The 21,393-nt window shown below is 41.1% G+C and overlaps 1 protein-coding gene across 2 annotated transcripts in view; it reads left to right on the top strand.

The window, feature by feature from the left end:
* Positions 1-20,294, top strand: part of cluap1 (clusterin associated protein 1) — a 35,208-nt gene extending 14,914 nt beyond the window's left edge. For both annotated transcript variants that reach the window (XM_035748325.2, XM_052488648.1), the window contains exons 3-13: positions 2,353-2,464; positions 2,581-2,665; positions 3,114-3,293; positions 11,897-11,992; positions 12,350-12,433; positions 12,534-12,667; positions 17,492-17,633; positions 18,370-18,442; positions 18,694-18,804; positions 19,065-19,117; positions 19,993-20,294. In XM_035748325.2, the coding sequence (XP_035604218.1) occupies positions 2,353-2,464; positions 2,581-2,665; positions 3,114-3,293; positions 11,897-11,992; positions 12,350-12,433; positions 12,534-12,667; positions 17,492-17,633; positions 18,370-18,442; positions 18,694-18,804; positions 19,065-19,117; positions 19,993-20,172 (1,250 nt within the window). In that variant the 3' untranslated portion in view covers positions 20,173-20,294. The remainder of the gene's footprint in view (positions 1-2,352; positions 2,465-2,580; positions 2,666-3,113; positions 3,294-11,896; positions 11,993-12,349; positions 12,434-12,533; positions 12,668-17,491; positions 17,634-18,369; positions 18,443-18,693; positions 18,805-19,064; positions 19,118-19,992) is intronic.
* The last annotated feature ends 1,099 nt before the right edge of the window (positions 20,295-21,393 follow it).

Below are 21,393 nucleotides of genomic sequence, written 5' to 3'. Positions count from 1 at the left end.
TAGCAAGAATCTATTGACTAAAATGATTAAAATGATACAGTACTGCTAAAGTAGGCTAGCTGGCAGTAGCTGCGTTGTTGACACTACACTAAACAACTCGTTCCGTTGAGTGTAATAATTTCTACAGTGCTGCTGTTCGGGGGCTAGCTGGCTAGCTAGCAGTGTTGTTTACGTTACGTTGAGTTAAAAGAACGACAATAGCTGGCTAGCTAACCTAGGAAATCGGTCTAGACTACACAATTATCTTTGAAACAAAGACGGCTATGTAGCTAGCTATGTAGCTAGCTACGATCAAACAAATCAAACCGTTGTACTGTAATGAAATGAAAAATGTGATACTCCCTGACCGGTGATTGAATTCGAATCAGTAAACGTGTGGTGACGTTGGCTAGCTGTTAGCTGTTAGCTGTTGGCTAGCTAGCAGAGTCTCCTACGTTAAGGACGACAAATAGCTGGCTAGCGAACCTCAGTGAATTAAGATAATCACTCCAAGGCTACACACACTAAACTACACAATTATCTTGGAAACAAAGACAGCTATGTAGCTAGCTAACACTGAACTAATCAAGTCGTACAGTTGAGTGAATAGCACTACAGTGATGCTAATCTGTGTGCGTTAGCTAGCGTTGCTAGCTCCTGGGCGAATAGCAGTGAAGGCTACGTTAGGGCGACGAAATACGAAATACGATAATTAATGCAATTATCTCTGATACAAGGACGGCTATGTAGCTAGCTAAGAAGAATGGCTAAGATTATGTAGCTAGCTAACAGTAAACTAATCAAGTCGTACAGTTGAGTGAATAGCACTACAGTGATGCTAATCTGTGTGCGTTAGCTAGCGTTTGCTAGCTCCTGGGCGAATAGCAGTGAAGGCTACGTTAGGGCGACGAAATACGATAATTATGCAATTATCTCTGATACAAGGACGGCTATGTAGCTAGCTAAGAAGAATTGCTAAGATTAGACAAATCAACCGTTGTACTGTAATGAAATGTAATGAAAAAGTTATACAACCTGCAGAGCGAAGTGCGAATGCGACCGCTCGCTCCAACCGGAACCGGAACCGGAACTACAGGGTTGGGTCAAATCCAATCAAATCAAACCTTCTCTTTTTTTCAAGAATTGTGTTGGCAGAATCATGTTATGGGTATGCTTGTCATCAGTAGGGACTGGGGAGTTTGTCAGGATCAAAATAAATATGAAAGGAGCAAAGCCCAGGTAAAAAGTTAGAGGAAACCCTTCAGTCTTCTGAAAACCTAGCCCTGGGATAGTTTTATTTTTCACACAAGAATTACACAAATTTGAATGCCAAAGACACACCAGCATGGCTTTCCAAGAAGTGTTGAGTGTTCCTGAGTGGTCGAGACTTAAATTTGTTTGAAAATTAGAGACGAGGTTTGAATATTGCTGTCCATCAATGATTCCCAACAAAATGTAATGAGCTTGACCAATTATGCCAAAAACAGGCCAAGTAGTACCTGAAGTACTCACCCATAGACACAAACAAACATTATCAGGAATACCTCTTTACCATCTAAGTTAGCTAGTTCGTTAACTAGCAAGCTAGACTGATGGTTTATAAAAGCGAAAGAATGATCAACTTGTTTTAATGACTAATATCTAGTGTAGCCATCTAGCCAGGTTAATGTTGCTATCTAGCTAGCAACCATGAGCTAGCTAGATAACAATTATTGTGTAAACTTAAACTACCTAACACAGTTCACAGAATTGTCCATTTTAAACAGGTTTCAGTAACACAAGATAGTTAATCCAGAGATTCAGAGACATTTGCAGTCTTATCAAGATCGTCATGGCCCATGTTTGTGACATGACGTTTGCGACAGGAATGTATAGACTAGCCACATTTTTTTTAAAATAGGGTAAATTGAGGCAAATGTTTTGATGATAAAATTCACCTTGTCAGAGAACCATGTAAATCTTATCAAAATATCACATTAGGGTAAGCCTACACAACACAGACCTTATTTGAAGTGGTTGTGAAATCCCCTAAGGGAAACATTTTTTATGGGGGGGACTATTGGAACCATTTCCGTGTTTGAACACTAGGTTTTATGGGTATTATGACTCATACTGTGATACTCTAACATTAGGTAACGTTAGCTACGTGATGAAAACAAGATGTTTCTCCTAAGGTTTGCAATACAGGGTGGCTATCTGCCAAAGTAATCTAGCTTTCTTGCTATTTATGGTAGCAGATAGGTTAAAAAAACTATTGGTCCAGTCATCATGACACTAGTTACCTTTTTCTACTGGTTTCCAACTTATTGTGTATCAGCCAGCAGAAAGTAGTTAGTGGATCTCATTATAATGCAAATAACCATCTCTTGACAGATTTCACAGAAATGATGCGGGCTCTGGGCTATCCTCGCTTGATATCCATGGAGAACTTCAGGACCCCCAACTTTACCCTGGTGGCAGAAATTCTCATTTGGCTTGTGAAAAGGTGATAAATAGGTGAAGTCTGACAAATGCAGTGGCTAGTCTTCTGCCAAAAGCACACGATACAGCACACTGCTGCAATGATTGTTATTGTATCGCACGTTTCTGTCATTCCAACAGATATGAACCGCAAATGGACATACCGAGTGACGTGGACACGGAGACAGACAGGATTTTCTTCATAAAGGCAGTGGCCCAATTTATGGTAAAGATGCATTGTCATTTGTTTAAAGCAGAGGCTGCGCCCGCATCTCGCCTCCCTGGATCCCTTTTCCCCAGAGCTAAAGTCCCGTCAGCCTTGGTCTTACTTTGTTAATTGGGCACCATTCGCCAGGGTACAGTAGAGCAGAGACCGTGTGTCAAGTATATGCACCGAAGCTTAGGGACCTTTAGCTGTCGGGAAGAGGGGTCCAGAGAAGTTGGATTCACAGCCACTCCGTTTGTTTAATTTATTTGTCTGTTTGTCAATATTTTGCTTATTTTGAGACCTCCCATATTTGTCTATCGTATATCTTATTATTTTGTGGTAACTGTTCTACAAGGCCACTTTAATTTTAAGCGCTATCGTCTTTAGAAAATAAGGGAATGTGTAGTTTACGAGGCGAACAGGATTTTAAGAGGGGAACTCAAAACGTGTTTTCACCTGATTCCAGGCAACAAAGGCTCACATCAAGGTGAACACAAAGCGTCTGTACCAGGCTGATGGCTACGCTGTGAAAGAGATGTTGAAGATCACCTCAGTGCTGTACAGTGCCATGAAGACCAAGGAGATGGCCTCAGGGGACAAAGTGGAGGAGGACAATAGCAAATTCAAGTTTGACTTGGGTTCCAAGGTGAGAATTGCACTGTAACATGTACATGTTGCCAACTCCATATAGGCCTACCTCCAAATATGCTAGCTCCATGTACCTTCTATGAAACAAAAAAAATCTACCAAATGAGAAAAGATCTGCAAGAAATTGTTATTTTTAGGAAGAAATGGAGAGGAGGTCCAAAATGGTTGGTAGGTTGGTAGGTTTCTAAGGTTCTGCTGAAAGATTCTGTTTAGCCCATAGATATGACTAGGTTAATATTAGCAGGGGACCCCTGATATAGCAAAGACTGCATGGGGTTTCTCTGTTGGTGTTACAGGGTTATTGGTATTGTAATATATTCAGCCCCACAGACAAGGAGATAATCCCAGCCCTGTCTGTGAAGACAGTTCAGACCTGTTGGGGGTTCGACCACAGATGTGACAAATGAACAATTTTCCTTAAGGTTTAAACAGATTTTTGGTTTAAAACGGTAAGATAAAGTCATAAAATTTCACGTCAATTCACAATGCAAAATAATGGTCTTATTATGACCGCTAGGGCCGGGCATTGAAGTTAAAGTATATCTACCGCAGTCATATACCCTTGAAAGTGCCTCGGTTACGGCGTTTTTGTAAGGGTACACTATGGCTTTTTAACACTAAACCGCCTGGCTTTCAGCCTATAAGTACCCGCTAGAGAACGTTGCCGGGCGTCACCTTTAGCATATGCATCAGATGTATATCCACCCACAATGTGTACAAACATAAGCACCAACTCTTGTTAAATAGTGCGTAAAGGATGAATTGCATGAAGAAATATTATTGGAAATAAATCCATGTAGAAATTTAGCCACAATAGTGTAAATCTACAAAGTCCTAGTGAAAAATATTGGCCTGGACTTTGTAGAATTACACTATTGTGGATACATTTCTACATGGATTTATTTCCAATAATATTTCTTCATGCAATTCATCCTTTACAATTGTTTACGCACTATTTAACAAGAGTTGGTACTTGTATACTGCTGTTCAATTATGTTCTTTGAATTAATTGTTCTTTTAGTATTCTAATGTTACCTAAGACCTTCATAAACAACCAAAATATTATTCTTCCCAATAGCACATATGAAATGTATTTATTAGATTGTTAGAATATGAATGTCATTGGCTATAAGTGTTGAAAATATGAAAACAAATATACACTACCATTCAAAAGGCCAGCATCCCAGTGTCGCCTCTTCACTGTTGACGTTGAGACTGGTGTTTTGTGGGTACTATTTAATGAAGCTGACAGTTGAGGACTTGTGAGGTGTCTGTTTCTCAAACTAGACACTCAAATGTACTTGTCCTCTTGCTCAGTTGTGCACCGGGGCCTCCCACTTCCCTTTCTTTTTTGGTTAGAGCCAGTTTGCGCTGTTCTGTAAAGGGAGTAGTACACAGCGTTGTACGAGATCTTCAGTTTCTTGGCAATTTTTCGCATGGAATAGCCTTCATTTCACAGAACAAGAATAGACTGAGTTTCAGAAGAAAGTGCTTTATTTCTGGCCAGTTTGAGCCTGTAATCAAACCCACAAATGCTGATGCTCTAGATACTCAACTAGTCTAAAGAAGGCCAGTTTTATTGGTTATTTAAATCAGCACAACCGTTTTCAGCTGTGCTGACATAATTGCAAAAGGGTTTTCTAATGATCAATTAGCCTTTTTAAAATGATAAACTTAAATTGGCACAACGTGCCATTGGAACTCTGTAGTGATGGTTGCTGATAATGGGCCTCTGTACGCCCATGTAGATATTCCATTCAAAATCAGACATTTCCAGCTACAATAGTCATTTACAACATTAATCATGTCTACACTGTATTTCTGATCAATTTGATATTTTAAAGGACAAAACATTAGCTTTTCTTTCAAAACAAGGACATTTCTAAGTGGCCCCAAACTTTTGAACGGTAGTGTATATTTGTTTTCCTATTTTCAACACAGCCAATGACACATCAACATCCGTAACAGTCTAATAAATACATTTCATATATTCTATCGGAAGAATAATAATTTGGTTGTTTATGAAGGTATTAGAATAAATACAGAATAAAAACAAAACAATTAATTCAAAGAACATAATACCATTTTCATTAGTTTGTTACTTCTAGCTGAAAGTAAAAATTAAACTAGTTAAAGAGTTAAATCCATCACACAGAAATCTATTTCATTTGGGCAGGTCTAAAGAAACATTGTGGAAATAAGAAAAGGTATTTAAAAAAGCAGAATAGCATATTTCAAGTTTTATGTTACTCGCCTTAGTCGCTAGAGCAATGCTGCCGCGTGAGTGGTAATGTTCTGAACGCATGGCCATGCGGTTATTCTTGGTAAAGTGATATTTGGAAATAGAGCTGCGCCTCTTGAATTTTGAGTTATTTGACAAAGGTAGGTGCCATAGAAACTGCAGAAAATGCTCTTTGTAAAACGTTTTACTTGGAGGATTTGATAAAGTGATGCTCCCTTCCCTGCATCTGTCAATTCCATTTTGTGCCCATCTCTTCATGTATAATTTAATGACCCATAATATTGTCACCCATCAACTATTGTCAATTGAATCTTGTATTTAGGCCAGCTCTTATTGTTTGTGAAATTAGTTTAGGTATAGTTTAGGTGTCGTTTTGATGCGCAGGCTGACTAGCATCGTTTGCTTCCCCTTGCTCATCAACTCTGATAGCGTCAAGGATATGTTTTTCAGTATTCTAAAAGTCCAGTGCAACACGTATAATGTTTTAATTTCCCCTTACAATACATTTAGTAATAGTTATAGCAAATTAAACAGTCCTGTAACAGATTCTTTTGACAAAGTAAAAACAGTATGTAAATACAGTATTAACCCGCAAGTCGCGCCTTCAAATGATTTGCTAAAATCATGAGCGCCAATGCTGATGGGTATGCATAACACGAACTCGTCATCACACTATTGTTTTTATAAATTAAATCAACCTCTTCACCATCCTTGTCATTCAGTTAGGCCTAGTTTAATTGTGAAGTAACGTGCACAATTATCACCCGTTCATTCTTATCTATAACCTTATTTTACCAGGTAAGTTCACTAACAACACATTCTCATTTACAGCAACAACCAGGGGAATAGTTACAGGGGAGAGGAGGAGGGGAGACGAATAAGCCAATTGGAAGCTTGGGATGATTAGGTGGCATGATTAGGGTGTTAACACCCCTACTTTTACGATAAGTGCTATGGGATCTTTAGTGACCACAGCGAATCAGGACACCTGTTTAACTTCCCATCCGAAAGACGGCACCCTACACAGGGTAATGTTCCAAATCACTGCCCTGGGGCATCGGGCTAATATTTTTTTAGACCAGAGGAAAGTGCCTCCTAATCCTTTTGGTCTCTCATCCAGGACCAACCCTGCTTAGCTTCAGAGGCAAGGATGCAGTGTGATATGCTTCAGTGCGGAGAGAGAGAGAGAGAGAGACAGACAAAGACACATGCCTAGTGCCTGGCTGGGTACAAACATCCTACAGCTCATTGTCTTGCGGGTTAAGTTGTGAATAGTTGTGGGGTAAAAAGGCTCTAAATACTTTTCTGTTTGAAAAATTCTGACATGAGCAATGTAAAATACAACCATTTAGGAAAAGTTAGGGAAGGACATTGATTTTTTGTGGTAAGAGTCGTCCGCTAGGAATCAAACACTCTGATCTTTCATAGCGAGCTAGCAAGGGATGGAGAGAGACAGGAAGGGCGTGCTGGAATGCTGTATTTTGCCATTTCTTACCTTTCAATGTCTCGCAACTTGAGTAATGCAGGGCTTTATCATCAATTAATAGGCTAGGATATTTTACACGCAACAGACCGAAGACTGAACACACACTCGCATCATCAGCGAAGAGACAGAGCTGGCGAGCCAGTGATTTGAGTTTTGTGGAGGGGGGGAAAACCGTTGTTTTTCCATTACGGGTTTTTCTTAACGTTAAAGATCCCAATTTCGTTTAAACGTTCACACCCCTAGGTTCGACCCTCCTAAATTGTTTGGGATTTGCATTTTGACCATTTTGGGCATCTCTGTACACACTGTTGTAGATCAGAATCTTAGAAGAAATGACAAAATTATATATTTTACTAGACAATTATCACAGTTAATTATGACAAAGTATGCCATAACAATTTTGTTGATATTAGTGGCGCAGCGGTCTAAGGCACTCCATCTCAGTGCTAGAGGCGTCACTACAGACACCCTGGTTCGAATCCAGGCTGTATCACAACCGGCCATGATTGGGAGTCCCATAGGGCAGCTCACAATTGTCCCAGCATTGTCCAGGTTAGGAAAACCAGCCACGTCGTAGACACTGAAGTCTTGCTTCCGGGTAAGCTAAACACCTTCGCTCGCTTTGAGGATAACACAGTGCCACTGACCAAAGATTGTGGGTTCTCCTTGGCCGATGTAAGACATTTAATCGTGTTCACCCTTGCATGGTTGCCGGCCCAGACGGCATCCCTAGCGTGTCCTCGGAGCATGCGCATACCAGCTAGCTGGTGTGTTTACGGACATATTCAATCTATCCCAGAGATGGCCACCATTGTTCCTGTACCGAAGAAAGCAAAGGTAACTGAACTAAATGACTATCACCCCATAGCGCTCACTTCTGTCATCATTCTGGACTCCAAAAGCAACAAGCCCATCTCCAGAAACTCCTGTACCCCTATATAGGTCCTAGGGGGACATTTTAAGCATATACCTGATAACATTCTTTTGCATGACCTGTATTCTCTTTTTCATAGCCCACTATACCATGCAGGGCAGGCAAAATCCACATTACAATGAATCAAGGTTGAGACAAGCAGTTTCTTAACTTTGCTGTTAAAATATCTAGTGTTAGGATATACACCATTTCAATTTGTTTGCCATTTTAGAAATAGTTTTAGCAGCAATCCGGTCTCCAGAAAGGTATTGATCTAGGGACACACCAAAATAAGTTACACTTGTTTTAGATTCATTCTCCTTGCCTGCACAGTTTACCTTTTATTTTGTCAGCCCAAAACAATCTGTTTTGTTCCAAAAAAAAACGTATTCAATTTTTCCCAAATGTAGCGACATTTTGTTCAGTGAACCAATCTCTAGCAAAATGCAATTCCTCTATGTAAACTGTATCCTTGACTGATATCAGTATGGCTGAGTCATCAGCATAAAGCAGGAGTTTGCACTTTACTGTATCTGGCATATCATTAACATATATAAGAAATAAGAGAGGCCCTAAAATGATCCCTGCGGTGCTCCACAGGATATTTTTTTGGCCTCTGACAGAACATCACCAACATTACGTACTTGGGTTCTGTTGGTCAGATAAGACCAAAACCAATTCACTGCTACATCATTTAGACCCATGCATTTCAGTTTCATCAGGAGAATATCATGGTCCAGTGTCAAAATCTTTCAGCAGGTCTAACATGATCCTACCTGTATAGCTCCCCTTCTCACTTTCCTGCCACAACAACTATCTAATACACACAAAAGTAAAGGAATGAGAACATATACACTACCGTTCAAAGTTTAGGGTCACTTAGAAATGTCCTTGTTTTTGAAAGGAAAACAAATGTTTTTGTCCATTTAAAATAACATCAAATTGATCAGAAATACAGTGTAGCTATTGTTAATATTGTTAATGACTATTGTAGCTGGAAACTGCAGATTTTTTGATGGAATGTCTCCATAGGCATACAGAGGCCCATTTATCAGCAACCACTGATACCACTGCACTCCTGTGTTCCAATGGCACGTTGTGTTAGCTGATCCAAGTTTATAATTTTAAAAGGCTTATTGATCATTAGAAAACCCTTTTACAATTATGTTAGCACAGCTGAAAATGGTTGTGCTTATTAAAGAAGCAATTGAATATCTGGAGCATCAGCATTTGTGGGTTTGATTACAGGCTCAAAATGGCAATAAACAAAGACCTTTCTTCTGAAATTCATCAGTCTATTCTTGTTCTGAGAAATGAAGGTTATTCCATGCGAGAAATTGCCAAGAAACTGAAGATCTCGTACAATGCTGTGTACTACTCCTTTCACAGCACAACGCAAACTGGCTTTAACCAAAAAAGAAAGGGAAGTGGGAGGCCCCGGTGCACAACTGAGCAAGAGGACAAGTACATTCGAGTGTCTAGTTTGAGAAACAGACACCTCACAAGTCCTCAACTGTCAGCTTCATTAAATAGTACCCACAAAACACCAGTCTCAACGTCAACAGTGAAGAGGCGACACTGGGATGCTGGCCTTCTTGGCAGAGTTGCAAAAAAGCAAGCCATATCTCAGACTGGCCAATAAAAGGAAAGATTAAGATTGGCAAAATAACACAGACACTAGAAGCCAGCATCCCGGAGTCGCCTCTTCACTGTTGACGTTGAGACTGGTGTTTTTGTGGGTACTTTGTCCTCTGTTACCATGCACAGCTCAAACAAATAATTTGTGATACCTTTGCTATGGTTCAAGTTGTTTATGAAAGACTGGCCATCGTGTCCAGAGCAGGTCGGTAACAACTTAACCAGAGATGAGGCTATAGTGGTAAAAAATATATATATTTGCAGCCTTTGTCTGGTCATCGCATAAAACATCATCAATATCCAGGCCAACACTACAGGATTTGACCTTATGGAGAGTTTTTGAGACGATGTCCTTTAAAATGTTCCACAGTTTACGAGTCTTTACGAGTAAGTTGTAATTAATAGTGTCTATGTTATGTTTGGATTTGACCTTATCCAACATCACAGTTTTGTACATGAGACCAATCCAACTTTCCAAGTACTTCTACAAACGTTCCTTTGAGTATTGTTTCCTAGACCGTACCTTCATGTAGTTATTACCTGGCTCAAGTAGTATTTTGGATTTCTTACGGGTACAGTAGGTTACCATATGATCACTAAAAACAATATTTAAGACTCCTGACTGACAGACATTCTCTTGGTCTGATGATACAATAATCAAATCCAAAGTTGACTTACTTTCTACACACCCGGGTTGGCTCAACAATCAGTTGTTTCAGTTATACAGGGCATTTACTAGTGTACATTTCTTGGGTGATAACTACACATTTGTATTACAATCACCAAGCAGAATATATTCTCTATCAGCAAATACATTGTGATCACAGCAATTTCATTCAAGTAATCATAGAAATGATTCTGCTTTAGGAGTCCAATAGCACACACCAACAACTATATTACGACATTTAGGAAGAAGTATCTCTACTGGTGCAACCTCAATCCATCCATTTTCAGATCTGAATGAGGATTAAAATGCACATCATTAAAACGCACATGCCGCCACAATTTCAGTCAATTCTCTGAATGCTATAACCAGGTAGCTCAACCTCATTGTCCTCAATTGACCCGTCGAGCCATGTCTCAGTCACAGCAACTACTGCAGCCCAGGTGTTAGAAGCGAGGAGCTTTAATTCCTCTCATTTCGGCAGCAGGCTCCGTGTGTTGACATGAATAAAGTGAAGTCCTCTCCGATTGAAACAGTCAAACATGTCATTTTCTGTGCCCATTGCTGACACATCAACTATCTCATCTAGATTGCACTCATCATCCCTGCTTGTGTCCGGCATCCCAATGTTTGGCACTATGTTTAAACAGCATACGTTGCAAACAAGCAAAGTGTTACTTTGAGACTTTACAGCTTCATCATATGACAAGGGTTGGATATCCCCACACTTACTTGGCGCTTTATGCTTATGTTGCAGAACGATACATTGCATGAGGCACACAGATGCAGTCCTCCATAACATTCAGGCTGTAATCAGTACTTGAACAAATCTATAACTACTGGTGACAACTCAAAACTAGCAGTCACAGTCAACAGCCCTTAAGTACTGGGCCCAGATTCACAAAACATTCTTGAGAAAAAATGTCTCAACTGCCATTTTTTCCCTCAACTATAGACTTAAGAAGAATGTTAAGCTACGTTTCTATTCCTCAAAAAGATTATTGGAAATGTTATTGCGTTGCTTATGTTCTCCTGAAGCAAAAAGTTAAGAAGAAATTTGATTATTGAAAATAAAGTTAATGGAAATGTTGTTAATTCTAAGATGGCTGAACCCGTGTCTTAAACTCAGGGCAGTGAGAGAAAAAGCTCATGAAAGCAATTGAACATGTTTAATTCACTCACAGATTTCATCTGAAAGTTTCATTTATAGATAATTTTAAACCCAAAAACATGTTTTAGAACAGTAATTTCAGTACGAAATATGCTAACATGATTGCTAGCTAGATGGCTAAAATGGTTGCCTTGCAACAAACATTCGTAAGAAGATGTTTGAAAAGTTCATAAGAAAATCATTAAATCTTAAGATATTGTTGATGAATTACACTTACGAACTACCTTATGAACTTTTTTCCCTTGTGTTTTTTGCGTAAAGAAGTGTTTTGTGAATCTGGGCCCTGGTGTTTTTCCCCACTATTACAATATATTTAGTTATTGATGATGTGGCTGGTGACACCACCATGAAAATTGCACACAAAAAAGGAAAGGAAAACAACTCTTATCGTCAAGCAATGTTATTTTCTGTATTACGTGTTAGTGTTTTCAAATGTACTTTTCCAGGCTTTTCCCTCTGAATTCTCCTTCTCTTGTCTGTGATCCAGATTGCAGACCTGAAGGCAGCGAGACAGCTGGCCTCGGAGATCACGTCTAAAGGAGCGTCGCTTTACGACCTGCTGGGGAAGGAGGTGGACCTGAGGGTGAAGGAAACAAACACACACACACACACACACACACCACGGCTGGGGAAAGCAATCAGACATTTTGACTGCATGTCTGGGACTGTGGGTGACTGTTTGACAGCCCCCCTAATATGTGGAGATGTTCCCAAAGACATCTGTATCATTTAAAATATTTGACACGGCACTTGATTTGAGAAGACATTGGAACGCTGCAGACAGGCACTCACTGGTTACTTAGAAGTATGAACCCCACAAACCTTGGGGAAGAATGTCTATGCAATTCCTCACCAGAATCTATGTGAGAGATTATAATGACATGTTGTCTTTGAGAGTTGAACCTTATCATGTTAATCCTGTCTCTTTTTTTCATTATAGGAGATGAGAACTGCTGCCATCTCCAGACCCTTGGAGATCAATGAGACAGAGAAGGCCCTCAGAGCAGCCATCAAGGAAGTTTTGGTGTGTGTTGTCTTGAGATACAGACACGGCTCATATGTCTGTTCCACCAGCATTCACTCTCAATAGCAAGCACTCTAGCTAATGTCTTGCTCTGGTCCAGGAAAGCGTGGATAAAACCAAAGACATGCTGAACAACGTGTCCTCAGATGAGACCAGCCTGGAATCCAAAATGGAGAAGAAGAAACAGGAGCTGGAGAGGAATCAGAAGAGACTCCAGACTCTACAGAGTGTACGGTGAGTTAGGAGAAACTTCTGTGGCAATTATGTGTTTAAAAAAAAATATATATATATAAGGACTGAAGCTCTCTTCTGATGACTTTTTAAAAGGACATTGTACTCCAAAATGAATGAAAATACAATTATGTTAAAATTATTTTAACATATTGAACCATGAAGTTAATTTAACATATTTTAACATAGGCTATATGCATGGTCCCTATGATCAGGTATGCTATTAGCACTGAGCATTATAACCTGTAGCCCAACTGACGCAGCATAGTGGCTATAAATAAATAGGCTGAAACATTGTGTTGCCTATGTTCATTTACGAGGGATGTGCATCTTTCCCTTTCAAGTTGTTTTGATACGTATGTAGATACATGGGCTCCGATACGATACAGGAAGGATACGTTTTAGTTTGAAATGATTCGGTTTGATTCGAGAAAAGTTTGATATGATTCGATGCACTAAGATTTGTTACATAAACATGAACTTTCTAAATGAAAAATCTGCTGATGATGGAGCTCATGAGCTGGATCTGAGATGATGTGTGTGTGTTTATGGTGTATGTAGTATTTTATTTATTTAACCTTTATTTAACTAGGCAAGTCAGTGAAGAACAAATTATTTTCTGCAATGGCGGCCTAGACCGGCCAAACCCGGACGATGCTGGGCCAATTGTGCGCCGCCCTATGGGACACCAATCACGGCCGGGTGTGATACAGCCTGGATTCGAACCAGGGTCTCTGTAGTGACACCAGTGCCTTAGACCGCTGCGCCACTTGGGAGCCCTATGTAGGCACTTGAGCAGAGCCATAAGGGAGACTAGGCATCTACCACCCCCACTACCACCATTTTTTTTGTCCCCCCCATTTGGTTCTGAAATCACCATCACCCACTAATTAACTTGTCATTTTTGCAGATTAAGTGTTTGCGCTAGTAATGTATCAATATTTATCGTTTACAAATTAGCTATGACATGGGCAATGAATATATAATAATAATAATAATAATAATAATAATAATAATAATGAATATATAGCACAATTTTGAATTTCACCCCCATCTCAAAATCAAATGGGTTTTCACCGTTTTGAGGTTTTTACTATCTTCGGCCTTGCATTGCACCTCGCAGTGATTTATGTCCTCATTATAAGATGATCAACTTTACCCTGTATATCTAAAAATGACCATATACAGTACACTGATTATTTAAAGCAGAACTACCAAAACTATTGCGGATGGTGAACCTGAACAATTAAAATAATGTATAGCCAGATGTCTCCGGTAGTTTACTTTCATGAGTATCGGTGAATCGTTACATCCCAAGCATGCGTCCCTATTGGGCTAATCATTAGCGAGATCCCAAATATGATATTTTAACTAGTTAGCATCTATTTGATAAATGTTATGTCCCCAAAAATGTTGTCCATTTAGCCCCACTCTCCCCTATGCACTCACAACAAATGGCAGCTAAGGCAATGTGCTTAACCATGCTGCTGCTAAAAACTCCGGGTTTAAAATGGTGCAGTTCGCGCATATTTAGGAAGAGAAATAAATCAAGTAAGAATGGGAAAACTGGGACCTCCCCCCCTTTTTTAAAAACAAAGATCATTAAAACGGCTGTTTTCGCGATTGCAAGAATTGATGTGCTTTGACTGCTTCTACGAATGCATGTTTCCCTCCCTAAGGCAATTGTAACTTGAATGTGTATTTGATAGAAATATTTATCTTGTATAGAACACACAACAACAAGCCAAATGGGTAAATAGATCAACCATTCTACTATGGGGTTGTCAGATTTTTCTATTCATTACATGTTTTGTTTGCAGCGGGAAATTAAATGTGGACTGTTCGAGCATCTTCAAAGTGCTCCTCGGCCTAATTATTTTTTCATGTTCGATATTTTTGGGGAATGGCGACAATATCTTTGCTGTTGCGCAGCGCCACAGATAAACGACTGCAGCGGAAACACTGCTAAGATCGCATAAACCATGGCAAATGTGTAGAATTGCTTGAAATTTGCTTTAAAAATTGCACATTTTTCTCTCAGCTCCATGGCAAGATGTGTAGAATTGCAGCAACTTTTTGTCACTGCGGCCAACAAGAAGGCCTCTAACATTTCAGTCGGCGCCAGCACCACTTTACGTCCCATTTTGATCCAGAAAAATCCCTGGTTATCTCCAAATGTTTTTTTTAAATAGTTAGAACAAATAAGATGACGCTCCGGTAACATGGATAACTATTGAAAGATAGCTGCTATATGTTTTTTTTCTCCCTACATTTTATAATAAACATGATGCAACTTTTGGTAGATAGGCTGCTGGCAGGTTGCAGTACAGCAAAGCCAAGTCAGCCAGTGCTCATGGTTCTCGCAGGGGAAGTGAAATGATAGGCTACATTGACTTTGCTCATGATCATGCACACCACAAATGACATGTAACTAACTATAAGTTCCTTAATAAATTGTATTTCGCGGGTGCTTTTTCATTATCTGGATAGACACTTGTGGAGGTGCAAAATAATATTTTAATTTGCCCCACGGCTCAGGTGGCCACAAGGCTATTTGTCTCATCTCATTTGCAGCTGTTTCTGATTTAATAAACAATGCCATACTGGTGGGTGGTAACATTCAAATAAAACCCAGCCCTTAAACAAAACGTAAGCCCGAAAAGTATGTGTGTGTCATATCATTCACACGGATTTGCATGAAGTGGGCAGTTCGGATTTGTCACTTCAAAGGCCAAATATATCATACTTGGGCTAAAACGATTACTTATTGACTTAAATCATTGTGCAAAATCATGGGTAAGCTCTTGCCATCATCTTTCAACTCAAAAAAGTTGATTTCTACTGTTGTGGGTGTTTTAAAGATATTGTAGGAGGCAAATCCAGACAGCAAGAAGTATGATAGCACATTGATTAAGGTGTTTTTATTTTAATTTTATGCTCTGACATTTGATGTGACCAAAACATCATAGACGTAGATGGAATGTGCTCAACTCTGTTCTCACAATCAAAAACAAAACAATTATAGCAGGGTTATAGAACCCAAGAAACAATCTAATAATTGAGTAAAAAAGGACAGCACACACGTGGCAAAGTTGCAACAAATACATTTCAGTTGTTTTATGTAAGGTAATATACATCAGAGGAGCGGTTTAACTGGAGAATCCCTGGATGCTGTTGTAGTGCATCTTAAAGACATGTTCCGGTACTTTGTCGACCAGGAAGTATTTTTTAAACCTCCCGGTTTGGGCTGGATGTGTCAATGTGTAGTTCATACATGCTTAATCCATGAGCAAATTACTGCTTTACCTCAATTAGCCATGAAATCCTTAGTTTGAAAGTGACTGTTTTCTGGAGACTGAGTGATGCCATTTTCCCTAGATTTACCCCCAAGTAGGCCAGCCACCTAGCAATTTGAGTTTCAGCCAACAAGCTTCAGCCCCTCGCCATTTGAGTGGCAGCTAGCAAGACATGAAATGACGTGGTGCACATATCTGCACATTTGTGACGTAGGACACACTTTTTGGGGACCACTTTTGGCTCGTGGGTGCTAATTTCAGAACTACAGGCAAAAAATATATACAAGTACCGGAATATACAAGTACCGGAGAATATCTTTAAACAGGTAGGCCAAGTGCTTGCTTGCCTATTTGACCACACCCACTTTGCTCTTTACAATCACATTGGGTGCTTCCAGGAGGAGGCGGAGTCCTCAAAGCTGCCCTTGGAAGCTTTTCTCTTCCTCTTCCTCTGCTGGGCCCTCTCTACCCTCTCTGCCCCCTCCTTGTCCTCCCTGCAGTCCGGAGCCTTTTTCTAGACTGGGACTGTGTACAGCACCAACAGTCGGAGGTCATCTTCGGGTCATAGTCCGAGATCCTCCATTGGTCTGTGCACTGGCCTCCATCCTCCACCCTCTCCCCTCATTGGTTGAAAACCTGAGAAGCAACCCGCCGGCCTCCACACCGGCTCTCCACAACAACCCTGTTCCACTCAGACCCAGCTTGTTTCGAAAACTACCCAGGATTTGAATGTCTTGAGGGTAGTGGGGAAGTGCCATCAGGATTCCTCGGGTACTGGTATTCCTCCTTTCCTCTGTTGTAGGTCTATTAGAAGCTCAGTTAGTGAGGCACCTGGAACAGTGGGGTGCTGGATAATCGGGAGAGAAAGAACCTCCCCCAATAGGTGATGGAGGATTCTCATCTGACATGGATTCTCTGCCTCTGCGCCATAGAGTAAGTCATGCTGGGCGGAGTGCAGGTTGGCCACCTTCCTGTCCAGAATAACGAACTTTCCATTCCTATCCATACTGCCTGGAAAGAGAAGTCAGACAAAATGGTCAGAGCTGACCGCAATTTGAAGACTCATGATTTCCCTTACAGTACAGCACTAAAGTTACTATCATCTAGAGGCTAACTTTTGCCCCAAGACTGTCCTGATGCTGTATCTTAATATTTGTTCATAAATACCTGGGAAGCGGTATAATAATTTTTTTTTTTTTCATTTTTATTAGAAATTAACACCGCGTACAATGCTTTAAAGATTATTGAATCAACTTTGCTCATGAGTTAAGCAGTATGCAAGTTTTTATCTACATGCCTAACTCTTTTCTCTTGCACATTCTAGCAGGGTGCTAGTCTAGAAGCCAAGAAACAAAAATCCCATAATATAGAAGTGAGAGTCCCAACACTCTTGAAATAGTTGCAGATTTTTTAAATATTTGTTTTATTACATTTATTTTTCTAAGACAATGTATTTATTAATAGCTCACAAACATTTCAGCTTAACACTAGTTTTCTCTCACTCACACTCACACACCTGTTCCTCTCCCAGGCCAGCATTCATGGATGAGTATGAAAAGATTGAGGAGGACCTGCAGAAGCAGTACGAGACCTACGTGGAGAAGTTCCGTAACCTGAGCTTCCTGGAGCAGCAGCTGGAGGATTACCATAGACTGGAGCAGGATAGGTTTGAGGTGAGCGAGCGTCCTCCTCAGTCATAGGGTTGTATTTGGTTGGTACCATAGATGTCAGGGGGCCTGTTCAAGAGAGTGCGATGTTACGGGAATGTTCACAAATATACAGGTAACTGCCAGAATAAAGGAAACGCCAACATAAAGTGTTTTAATAGCGTGTTGGCCCACCACGAGCCGCCAGAACAGTTTTAATACACCTTGACATAGATTCTACAAGTGTCTGAAACTCTATTGGATGGATGCGAAACCATTCTTCCACATGAAATTACATAATTAGCTTTTTGTTGATGGTGGTGGAAAACGCTGTCTCGGCGTTGCTCCAGAATCTCCCCAAAGTGTTCAAGTGGGTTGAGATCTGGTGACTGAGACGGACATGGCATATGGTTAACATCGTTTTCATGCTCATCAAACCATTCAGTGCCCTGTGGATGGGGGCATCGTCATCCAATGGGTGTATTAGCCATGGTAGTTAAAATAATGGCCTGCCTAGCATTTCTATACGTGACCCTAAGCATGATGGGATGTTAATTACTGAATTAACTCAGGAACCACAGCTGTGTAGAAGCTTAATAAAAATAAAGTTTCTATCGGCAACATTGATCATTTCACCTCACTGAACACACCCCTGGTCTGAATTCTACTGGCTGTTACCTCAAAACATGGTCTTGGCTGATATATTGTGATTGACAGATGTACAAAAGGCTATATCGACTTCTTTTTCTTTGTTCTATCTCAGGAGACTGAGAACACCCTTAGGATGATGCAGCACAAACTGAGGGAGGAGGAGAGGAGGCTGATGAGGACTGGAGGTGACACGCGCTCAGTAACACACACTTGTATGACACACACAATATACCACGATCAACATCACGCGCTTGATGATACACACACGAATTGATGCTCGAACACAGTCTCACGCAATAATTTGAAAAGTAATCAATTCCTATTCAGAGGTAAAACTCATTCTGCTTGCATTGCACGTGTAATATTCTTTGAATGCCATGCTTTAATCAATAAATACTGCCCTTGGCCGTAATACTCTAGTTGTATATCTCCATAGCCAAAGACGAGGACTCCGATATGGACATCCCTGAGGACGAGGGTTCAGACAGTGATATGGAGGATCGCAGACCCTCTAAACCCCGTCCCACCAGAAATGGCCCTATGACAGGTACTAACTCTCTACTCTAGCGTTTACCCCTCTTCCTGAGGCAATGTCCAGCCAGGAGGGCCACCATGTGCTATGGCGGCTTTCGTTCCAGCCCTGCTCCAACACACCTGATTTTTAAACTACAGCGTTTGAATCGGGTGTGTTAGACTGCAGTTCGGCTGGAGAGAAAAACCTCCAGGTTCCAGAGTCGCCCACCCGTGTCCCCACGGGGACCCAGCTGCCTCGTATCACACTTGACCTTTAAACCTCTATCCTAACAGGGAGAGGCGGAGCGCGGCTCGTCGGCAACATGCAGGGTGGAGACAGCGAGGAGGTCAGTAAAGGGGTGACGATGACGAGCACCAAATATATATATATATATATTCACTCCTTTTTAGAAACTCAACTCATTCACTCCATATTAAGTGATACCTACCAGTGAGGTATGACTACAGTCAATAGAGGATAATGCCAGCCTGAGCCCGCTTTACCGCAGGCAAACGAAGAGTAGGACAAGAGAGCACTTCCCAGGTAACGCCACCCCAAAGGACAGCACGTCCAATAGAAATGAGACTGGGAGGCAAAAGCACTTTGTAATCTGTCTCCACTGTCTAGAGATCGGTTTGTCTCCCATGAATTTGTGCATGGAGACTTCTCTGGCTAGATGCACAGAGCCCTCTTCTTTCTCCATCACTCTCTCTCTCTCTCTCTCTCATCTGTTCTTTCTATTTATCCTGTTCCTCATCATCTCATATTTCTCTTGTTTTATCCCCTTTTCACTTAATTTCCCTCCTTTTCTCTCCACCATTCGTATTTTAAAAGCCCAAAGCGGTTGCGTCCAACTCACTTCCTCGCGCCCCCACACGGAGGACAGGAAAGGTTGGTGTGGGACCATGGGATCTAGTCTGTGGAATCTGCCCCTAGCCATGATGCATGTGAACTGAGCAGATCACATGAGTACATCTGATTGGCTAGCTCATTAGATGGCAACATCTGATTGGTAGTAGTTTAGAGTTTGGTTGCACTGCACAGGGAAATGTTTCCCTAGGTGATCGTATTAGCACGAGCTGAGCGTTACCCCATGTACCCTGTATGTGTGTAGAATTTCCCAAACCTCCTAGAACCCATCAGACTTTGGCTTGTAGTTGTGTTAAGGCACTATCATGCTAAGGTACGAATCTTGTTAGCTAACTCTGTCTGCTCTTTCAGACAGAGGACAGCGAAATAGACGTGGACGAGGATGATGATGACGATGAGGAAGGTGAGGAGGAGAATGAGGACCTGGAGGACGACAACGACAGTCTAGATGTCCCGGCGCCCAAGCCATCCCGTCCCTCCAGGGGACCCTTGAGGCCCCAGCTATTAGAGGAGAGCGATAACGACTTTTAAGCTGACACACACACACACATCCACCCACACTGTATTACAGCTCGTGAGCACTGAGGGCAAACAAAACACTTTATTCCATATAACCTAATAATGTAATCTTATAATAAACACTGTCCAATCAATCTGAGCTTCCTGTTTGTGGGTGTTATCTAGCTCCGCAGTCCACCACTCAGTAGTAAATGACTGAATCATCTTAACAGCCTGAGTGCCAGTAGAGCCAGGTAGGAGGAGAGCTAGCTACAGTAGCACTCCTCAGTGTTCCTCACACGGGGCCGTAACGTTGGAGACTTCCTGCTGACCAGCAGCCGGAGCCACAGCCACTCATTTTGACAAATCACCTTCACTCTGCTGATTCGGCCCTCTTGACTCTGTCCTCTGCCCCATGTGGGTGGAATAGGGTTGGACAGCCCTGACCTAGAGCCTGACGTGCCACGTTTCAAGCATATACTAGCACAAATTACAGTCCTGTTGAATATTAAAACCTGGATTCAATCCGATCAGTGAAAAGAAGACCAGGTCAATTTGGTCAACAAAAGTGTTTATTATTTTGATACATGAGGATTATTTGTATTTGAATTGACGTTTCATAATGGTTAGGTTATTACGACTGCACTGACATGAGTGGATGCATGTGGCATTTTGGCAACAAGCAAAAAAACTTTCTATCAGAGTGGTGCCCGGTGGACACGCGTATCTGCACTCTCATTGGCTAGAATGGTCCCACCTGGTCAGACTCCTCCCGCCTGCCTTCTATCAAAGACAGTACAGTGCTTCCATTTCCATCTTTGAGAGCAGGTATTTCCATTGTTGGTCTCTATGAACGTGGAAACATTGCCTTTTAAAAGGTCCATAGCTGACAAAGCAAGATTGGATTGAATTCCGGCCTTATGATTCAGATTGACATCCGCATAGTATTGTTTTGTCGGGGTCGGGAACTGCGAGCTATTAAATCCACAAGAGGCTCATTGCGTTACCTTATCACAGACACTGCCATTGGATGCAACGAAAACACACATCCACACCTGACTATAAATGGACAAATCCCATGCACCCATACAACTTCAAACACAGAATTAGACTGATCGGCTTAAATCCCCTCCCCATCCAAATTAACACGGACATTTATATCAGCCCAACATCAATGGTTTGACATTTGAGTCATTATTTCTAACATGGATAGAAGATACACTTTCTAGTGCTGTTTTGAACTTCAAACGTAGA

The sequence above is a fragment of the Oncorhynchus keta genome, chromosome 3, assembly GCF_023373465.1.
Source record: "Oncorhynchus keta strain PuntledgeMale-10-30-2019 chromosome 3, Oket_V2, whole genome shotgun sequence".
Taxonomy (NCBI): domain Eukaryota; kingdom Metazoa; phylum Chordata; class Actinopteri; order Salmoniformes; family Salmonidae; genus Oncorhynchus; species Oncorhynchus keta.
The sequence above is the reverse complement of the archived record's forward strand: the minus strand, read 5'-3'. Positions and strand labels throughout refer to the sequence as shown.